General features: G+C 35.5%; 2 protein-coding genes across 2 annotated transcripts; both read left to right on the forward strand.

The window, feature by feature from the left end:
- Positions 1–4,577: 4,577 nt before the first annotated feature.
- On the forward strand, positions 4,578–6,454 carry LOC115980579 (disease resistance protein RPP13-like). The gene is made up of 2 exons (XM_031102816.1): positions 4,578–6,361; positions 6,403–6,454. The coding sequence occupies exons 1-2, from the start codon at positions 4,578–4,580 to the stop codon at positions 6,452–6,454; spliced, it is 1,836 nt and encodes a 611-aa protein (XP_030958676.1).
- Positions 6,455–6,881: 427 nt separating this feature from the next.
- LOC115979576 (putative disease resistance protein At1g50180) lies at positions 6,882–7,516 on the forward strand. The gene is made up of 2 exons (XM_031101630.1): positions 6,882–7,241; positions 7,492–7,516. The coding sequence occupies exons 1-2, from the start codon at positions 6,891–6,893 to the stop codon at positions 7,495–7,497; spliced, it is 357 nt and encodes a 118-aa protein (XP_030957490.1). The 5' UTR covers positions 6,882–6,890; the 3' UTR covers positions 7,498–7,516.
- The last annotated feature ends 1,946 nt before the right edge of the window (positions 7,517–9,462 follow it).

Consider the following 9,462-nt stretch of genomic DNA (forward strand, 5'->3'; position numbering starts at 1 on the left):
TTAATTTTAGCTCTAACTTTTGGTTCAATACTGACTGAAGCTTTACTGCCTCTTTCATGCTGTGGAGTGGACGATTCTTTTGATTGCTGTGGCTTTTAATTAAAGCTCTATCTTTTGGTCCAATACTGACAGAAACTGAAAAAAATTACAATGTCATATAAATCAATAGATTCAGTACTGACAGACATTGTAGAAATACCACCAATAGATTATCTATTGATTTATATGAATTGATAGTAATGAATGTCCAATAGATAATCTTTTGATTTATATGAATTGGTAGTAATGGTTTGGTAGCAAAACTGCCAATAGATTATTCGTAATGAATTGTTGCTCAGTTTTGAATTATATGAATTGTGTAGGCTGTTCGGATTGTCTTAATTCTAATAGATTCAATACTAAAAATTCCCAACATAGTGTTTATACCTATCAACTTTCATCCGAAACATTATGGGTCAACTTTCATGCCATAAGCTGTGATGTAGGCGGCACATCATCACCTATCCCACAAGCTAGATTGTCTATTCATTTTATGTAACCAAAAGAATTAAACAAAAGAAAAACGACATTGTTCAGTGAGCTGCTTTTCTAGAAAATAAAAATGAATTGCTTTGTTGTGGTGTGAATGACTATTTTGATTGCTGGGGTTTCTAATTGGAACTCTGTTTTTTAGTTCAATATTGATAGAAATTGAAGAAAATTATTGTCATATAAATCAATAGATTCAATACTGATAAATGCTACAGAAAAATCAGCAATAGATTATCTTTTGATTTATATGAATTAGTAGTAGTGAACGTCTAATAGATTATCTTTTGATTTATATGAATTGGTAGTAATGAGCTGCTTTGCTGGAAAATTACATTGTAAATAAAGCTGGATTGTTTCTTCAATTAGAAATAAAAAGAAGAGGCTATGCTAAACTATTTTGGTGATATCTTTTGGTATGCTAGAATAAGTTTATATTATCTTTTGGTTGTGTAGACTGTTCGGTTTTACTACCAATTCATTATGGATTATCTATTATGTGTAGGTTGTTCAGTTTTACTGCCAATTCATTACGGATTATCTATTAAATTGCAAAGACACCAATAAGAGCTTGAATTTCTATGAGGTTGAATATATATCATTGATTAGTGAAATGGACAGCTTAGGAGAGAATACAAGTTAAGGGAAATAAAATAGTGCAAAAAATAAGGGCCCTCAAGTTGTCTTTCATGGGTTCATAAATTTTGAACTATGAAATATAAAAAAGCCAAAGCAAAAAGAAAAAGAAAAAGAAAAAAGAAGGCATAGAGAGCATGTAGGAGAGAATTCGAGCAGTTCTAAAATGGGTAGTACACAAAGTGAGTGTATGTGTATTAAAAGCAAAAACGGAGGTAGTAAAAAAAACAATACACCCCAAAACATAAAACATTAGATCTTTTTTAGTGTACGTGTATTTGCACTTGAGTGTTTGTGTTCATTCATCAAAAAAAAAAAAAAAAATTGGTGTTCAAAATGAAAAGGTCTTGGATTTAATTTTGTGAATTCTTATCTAGGTTCATGTGGCTACCTCTTCGAAACTTGATTTTAGGGTATAGTTTCTCTTCTAGATATAAATTTGAAATTCATATGGAATTTTAAATTCGAATTCATTTTAGTTTCCATTTTGGATTTATAGGATCTAATTTGAACCAAGATGGAAGCACAATAGACTTTGAGATTGTGTATTTGAACCTTTAGGGGAAGTTGATCTTTGGGTTTGAATTTTTTATGATTCATTTTGTGGTGGGTTTGTGCATTGAGATTAGAGTTTGGTATTGGTTTCTTTTGAATTGTGGGTTTGGGTTTGATTTAGAGGTGGATCTGTGAATATGAGGTCATATGTTAGATATTTTTACTGATTTAGTAAACTATTGGTGGTAGGATTGGTATTGAACTTGGACTTGGTCTTAACATTTTGGAATTTAATTTTTGAAGACAATTTCAGGTTTTGCAAATAGGATAGGTTTATATAGTAGAAAGGAGATGAATTGAATCACAATGGTCTTTGAGATTATGTATTTGAAAGTTTAAGGGATATTGAGAAGAAGGTTTGATTTTTTAATGATTTATTTCATGGTGGGTTTGTTCATTGAGATTAGAGTTCGGGATATTCTTTGCAAATTTGAAATTTATCATTGAGAATGAATTGTGGGTTTAGTGAATTTGGGTCTAATTTAAAAGTGGTCTTGATCTTAGGTTCTATCCAAATAGAAAAGATTTATACTAGACAACAGCAATGGCTACCACTACTGCAAAAGATTGGTTTACAAAACTAAGGGGGCCATTGGAAGTTGTCACGGTTTTTAGTGCATAAGATTGTACATTCATTTTGCTAAACTCATCCAAATAGAGATTGTAGTAATGCATGTCAATGACTACATGATTGAAGTTTCCATCAAATGAGAGTTGCTCCTTTGGATCAGAATTCCCCAACTAGTTTGAGAGGATCATATAAGCACTTGGTGTGTACTTTTTCACAGCATCATACCTGGATTTATAATAGTTTTTAAGGTTGTCTGGAGAGACTCTTGGTGCATGAGGTTCGTTCATTAACTCAATTGCCACAAGACTTGGATTGTTAAATCAAGGTCTAATTTAGGATGTAGGGAACATTCAAAATTTATTAGTTGCTCTTATTGGAGTGGTCTATATTGCATATGTGGTCTGTCCCTCTTAGAGAGCATTCTCAAACCATTTATTAAAAAAAAAAAAAACACTAGCAATTAATCAAAGATATGGTACTTTATAGTAAGAATAAAAGTTAAGTTTATTGAACCTTTTTGCTAGGAAGTCTATGACTGCCATAATATCCTTTATATTGGAATCTCCCCATTCCTGAAATCCATCTCTTGTCCCATTGTGATCATTTCCATTATGTGGTCCTTGAACCACATGCAGGTCAGCAATTACTTTCATCCCACATTTCATAAAATTTTCAAAGAAAACATCAATTTAAAGTAATTTGTTATGACCTTTGTTCTTAATAATTTGTGCATCATCTTGAAAGAGCTTAATTGGGATCATATGTAAAATCATCTTTTTAATATATATGGCAGGAAGTTAGAATATGGGAAGACTTCTAGGTCATGGTCATAATTTCAACACATTGCTAAGGTAGCTTAGTGGTTCAATAGCAACTGGTGGTTAGTTTGCTAATTGATGTAATGAGAGGAGAGTGGGACTTGGCAAAGTTACATGACCTATTTGATGTAGCTTCAATTTGTGCCATTGTTAAAATTCCTCTCAATAAGAAATACACCAGATAAGATTATGTGGATAACAAATGCTCAAGGGAGGTTTACTGTGAGGTTAGCATATTTTTTGCAACAAGGGACGATGTCAAGAATAGAGATCAGTCTGGAAGAAGCAATGGAATTTGAAAATACTATGGAGAACAACTCAGAAAATTTTACCTACTAAATGCAGGTTACAAGAGTTGGGATCATTACTACTTATTACAAGCTAATCAAGATCTAACATTTTAGGTGGTTTTTCTATTGCTTAAGTTTTATAAATTTTTTCTGCTATTAGATAATGCAATTGGTCTGATTGATTGGATGCTTTTAAACCCATATACAATGGCTGCATTATAATGACTTTTAGTTATTTGAGTTCTGAAATTATCGAAATGTTTAATGTTGGCGGTGCCCTTTTATTTGTTAGAAAGGAACTGATATTGATATAATGCAGAAGAACTTCAGTACATGCCATGCCAAAATTGTATCGCTCTGTGACCAGTTGCTGGATCAACCTACCGTGCAATCACTTGAAAAAATTAAATAATTCAAGGCTTTATTAAATTCATTGACATTGTACTTGGTTTATCTTTAAAACAATTGAGGCCGAATTCAAGTGCTATTTTTGTTTCTTTGGTTGATCTTTGAAATAATTATGACCAAATTCAAGTGTACTTTTTGGTTCTTTGGAGATATAAGTGGGGAGGGGTCTAGGTTTTTGGTTCTTTGGATCTAAAGGAAAGAGGAAACATTTTTAAAATTAGGCTACTTATTGGCCTTAATAAATAGATAAATCGTCAAATATTTAGAAACAAATTATAAGTTGCATGTAACTTTGCAATATGAACTAAACATTTCACTTGCATATCTTTTTTTCAACCACAAAGCGTACCAATAATGAGAAGTTCTATTTTGAAATGGAACTTAATTGGGAAATAAATGTGCTTGCTGGAGGAGCAATGATCTATAATTTTTTTTGCTTTTGCAAGACTGGAATGGAGTATATGAATATTAGGAATTAATCTTATAAATAAATAAATAAGCTCTTGATCATTTTTCTCAATTTTTCCGTACATTACACGGGTTAGCGATTAGTTTGAAACATAAAAGTGGTAGTGTAAAAATGGATTTAAGAAAATAGAAGCGCACTGTATTATAATAACATACTTGCCAATCGCTTATACAAAAAATAAATAAATAAATAAATTATGAAGTCCGTTATTTCATATCAAAGGAAAAGTCCTTTGATCCACAAACCGCAGTTGCCAATTGTTACCTTGTGAGAAATTAATGGAGAAGAGACTGAGAGAAATCATGGCGGCTGAGGTCCCTACAATAATTTTATTAGATAAAATGCAGAAGATGCTGCTAGTGCTTGCTGAGGAAAGATTTATATTTCCAGGACTCAGAAGTCGAGTCGGTATTGCCGTCAATGAACTAAAACAGATTTTAAGTTTCCTTGAATTAGAGATTCCCAGTGGCACTAAGTTGAAGGCTCCGTTTCTGCCCACTGTTCACTGTGCAGACTACATCACTGAAAGCTTCCTCCTAACGACACTACAAAGAAGACGAAAGGGTGTCACTAAATTTATTAAAACGCCATTAATGGCGTTTCCACCATGGACCCAGCTACTGTTCAGCTTGGAGATGAAGAAAGTCGTGAAAAGCTTCAGAGCTATATCTTGTGAATTTACAAAGACCCTTGATCTGGCAAACAAGACCCAGGATCTATCTATTCAAGTTTCAGCACTTGAAAAGAAATTGATTCATCTAGAGCCGGATGTACTTGTTGGACGTGAAGATCTCGAAAAGGAGCTGGTAGCTCGACTGATCCACGACAATGAGCAAAGACTCCGTGTGATTTCACTGGTTAGCAAAGAACCACTTGGCAAGACAGCTCTGGCAAGGAAAGTTTATGACAGACTAGACATTCGGCAGCATTTCCAGTGCCGTGTGTGGCTTCGTGTTCCCAGGGATTTAGAAGATCATGACCGTTTGCTTATCATAATCAAACAGATTCTACCACGCGATTTGAAGAACGTAGAGCTTATGGATGATACTCAACTAACTTATATGCTCTACAACATTCTAATGGAGCTCAAGTTTCTCATAGTCTTGGATGATGTCTGCTCAGTCGATGATTGGACCATGCTTGTACGTTCCTTTCCAGATACCGTGAATGGAAGCAGGGTCATTCTCACTACTCGTGACATTAATATAGCATCTGAAGTGGATCCATGGAGTTGTCCGCTGGAACTGAGTCCGTTAACTAATGAGCAGAGTTGGGAATTGTTCTTGAAGAAGGTGCGCAGACAAGAAAATAGCTCAGACTTGAACAGCTTCAAGGATGAAATTTTGAGAATATGTCATGGTTTGCCTCCATCAATCGTGCTGCTGGGAGGATTGTTGATAACCTTGGAATCAAGTGAGTGGTCAAAAGTAACAAGAAGTGATCCAGCTCACTTTGGTGAAGATCTATCACCTCTCTTACATATTGTAGGTTTGAGCTATCATAGACTACCGTCTGTGTTAAAACCCTGTTTCCTTTATTTAGCTCTCTTTCCTAAAGGGTATGAAATCCCAACACGGAGGTTGTTGCTGCTGTGGCTTGCAGAGGGATTTGTTCAAATGTCACCTAAGGCAGGCAATGTCCCCGAAGATGTGGCCAAGAAATATTTAGAAGAACTCATCCGTAGAAACGTGATTGAAATAGCAAGATGGAAGTCAGATGGAAGCCCCAAAACGTGTCGTTTGCCATTTTTTCTCTATGACGTCTTCTTGCCAAAAGCTGAGGAGATAGGATTCGTTCACATCCACCATTGCGGGTCAGATTGTACATATGCAGATTCATCCGAGTCCTCTATTTGGAGGTTTGCAGATCAATTTGGCGTCAAGTCTATTTCGAAATCTCATATTCAACATTTGTGTTCGTATGTTTCTTTCGAAGGCCAGAAACGAGATATATCCAACAGAGAAATTGGTATGGTTCTTAACAGAATAATCAGTAAGGGAGGGTTTATTCTGCTGAAGGTGCTTGATCTAGAGGGTGTCTACAAACCTTTGCTGCCTGAGAATCTTGGCAAGCTGCAGAACCTAAGGTACTTAGGCTTACGATGGACTTGTTTACACTCATGTCCAGTGTCTATCGGGGATCTACCCTGCTTGGAGACTTTAGATATGAAGTATACTAATATAACCACTTTGCCGAGTTCCATTTGGATGGCAAAGAACCTTCGGCATCTCTATATGAACGGGGTGTCGATTAAGAACCCATCAAAAGGGTCTTCCACCAGCCTTCAAACCTTAATGGGGCTTCATATTGGTTCTAACGAGTCCACAATACATTTCTTGGACAGGTTCACAAGCCTTAGGAAATTGGGACTGACATTCCAATCAAAGTCAATGAAGTGCATCTCAGTGATCTCACGACTTGGCAACCTTCAAAGCTTAAGGTTGAGATCAAGAGATCCATTTGGTCAACCTTCGGACCTTGAATTGAAACCTCTAAAGGAACATTCAACTCTCTCAAACTTATATTTGTTGGGAGTGATAAAGGATGACATACATCTACTTCCTCAAAAGCTAGAAATCCTTACATTGTCTTTGTCGGGACTCAAAGAAGATCCAATGTCAGTGCTAGGGAAGCTTCCTCGGTTAAACACCCTAAGGCTTTTTGCTGGCTCTTATGTTGGGTCCAAAATGACTTGTCCTGCTCTTCAGCACTTTCCTGTACTTCGTGTCTTGAAATTGTGGAGTCTAGAGGAACTAAAGGAGTGTACAGTGGAACAAGGTGCCATGCCCCAACTTGTAGAATTAGAAATTAGAGGTTGCAAAAAACTGGAAAAGACCGACGGATTAGAGCATCTGCCTGCCCTGAAGGAATTGATTTTAACAAACATGACGGAGGATTTTGTGGCAGATGTTAGAAGAAGGTTGGGCAGAGACAAATTAATCAGTAGGACTCTTTCTACCTCGCATGTAAGTTTTCTTCTGTATCAATATTCTGCAACTGCTATAATTCCATCTTCAACAATACGTTTATTTGCCATTTGCCATTTCTTTTCTCTTTTGGGATCATTTCTATTTAAAACGTGAAAGACCAGGCGCGGGATCAAAATCATTTGATATTTGCTTCTATCATTTCTTTCTGTCAAAAAAAAAAAAAAATCTTTGGAATAATATTGAAGATACTTAGCGGCTTCTAAGTAAATTGACGTTTTTAATGTAGAATTAGAGCTTGTGGAGGCGGGATTTCTGGGCCGGAATAAAGTCTTTGGAGTGCTTGACTGACAGGAGTTATTCTGCTGCAAAATTCTGCAGTATGCTGTATCACCATGTAATTTCGTATGTTTAGCTTTTTTTAAATAATGTTTAGATATATGTCTGGTCCATTTTTAAATTTTTGAATCTAGTGCTTTCTTGTAAAAGAAATGAAATTTATTGAAAAAGAGATATTGAGATATTGTCCTGCCATACCAGAATAATGGTCAAGGCTTCTGTATTTATAATTTTATGTTCACCTTGATTACATTTAAAGATAATGGACTTTGAACTTAAATTACAAAATAAATGGAGATAAACAAGATATGGAGAACCAGATTGTTAGGGTCATTTTAGCGTTGGCTAATTCTGTGTCAAAATTATTGATGTAATCACAATAATTTCTGTAAATTCATTTTATTTGCAGGGTAATTGGGTTGGGTGTAAAATTAAAAGATGTTAGAAGTTGTTGTTCAGTATGCTGTACAAAATTCGTCTAATGCTTGCCAAATAGTTTGGTCAACCGAAATAATCAATGTGGAGTTTGCTTGGCCTTCATCTAACAATTGGGTTGACTAGGATTTTTCAAGTTCATTTTGTAGCCACTTAAATCCCAAACCCTACACATATTTAAACATGGTTTTTATAACCCTAATTTAGAGAGAAGGAAGATAGTCACCAAAAAAAAACCTAGATTTAAACATTCTGGTAATCTTCCTACCCTCTTCCATTAACAAACCTTTGAAAGAAGAATACCTTACATGTCTTTAGTGTAACTTGAGTGTTTATGAGTTGCTAGAAACCTCAGAGACATTAATTCAAATCTTGGAAAGGTTGTTAGAGTTGGTCAGAGGTACTAGTCATGATCGCGGATTTGTCATTCATGGAGCATTCTTATAGACGAAGAGTTCAAAGGCTTTAGAGGAGTAAAAGATTTTTGTTGTAAGTTGTTTAATGGGTTGTAGAGTCTAGATAAAGGTTTTACATGGACTATAATAATTTCTCTTGCTATATAGTGAATTGCTCTATTTGGGAAGGTTTCTCCTCAACTAGTTTTTACTAATGTTATTAATTCTGTTTTGGACTTCGTTTCCATTTGTCTAGTGAAACATATCGATCTATTTCGACATACCATTTCAGGATGTTTTGGAGTTCCTAAAATAACATATATATATATATATATATATAGACATACACATGTGTAAAGTTGAATTTATTCAATCATGTGTTGGCTTTATTCCGTACCAAATTTACTTGTAATTTAGCAATTAGATTCCTTGTATTTAGGTGGGATTTATGTAAAGGTAGTGTATGAGAGAGTGTGAAGAAAACTCAAAAAGTGTGCACTCAAGAAGAGCCTCGCAACTGGTAAGTCGCCAAAGGTAGCACACGTGTGAAGCATGTAGGAGACTGAAGGGTCACAATAGCTAGCGCACTACAAGACAAAACTTTCAGTCTGGCCAGGCCGTTAGCTCGTGACTCAAACTCGCGACTTGTTCCAGTTGCGAGATCGAGTCGCCAAAATGCCCTGTTTGATGAAAACTGACCTTTCGCATTCCTCATACACCCTATTATAAATACCCTTATACCCACGAAATGTAAAGGGTTTCCAGAGAGAATTTTGAGAGAGAAACCCTAAAGAAAAACAAGATTGACTCATTTACAATCTTCATCCTTTGATTCTCCAAATTCATTTACTCTCACCCTCTCCATTGACATATCCTTAAGATGTATATTTAGCCAAATCCTTATCTCACCATACTCATATCAGTGAGGAAGCATTTTGGTGCTTGGAAAGCAGTTCAGAAGGGACCAATTCATTTTGGTTGATGCAATGGGCGATTGCGGGATTCGGTAAGCTAGAGAAGACATGGTTCGGTGTAACCCTGTTGGAGCAAGAAGTTTGAAGGGTTTAGGTGCACTGGGTAGATTAGGCTTG

The sequence above is a fragment of the Quercus lobata genome, chromosome 3 (assembly GCF_001633185.2).
Source record: "Quercus lobata isolate SW786 chromosome 3, ValleyOak3.0 Primary Assembly, whole genome shotgun sequence".
Taxonomy (NCBI): domain Eukaryota; kingdom Viridiplantae; phylum Streptophyta; class Magnoliopsida; order Fagales; family Fagaceae; genus Quercus; species Quercus lobata.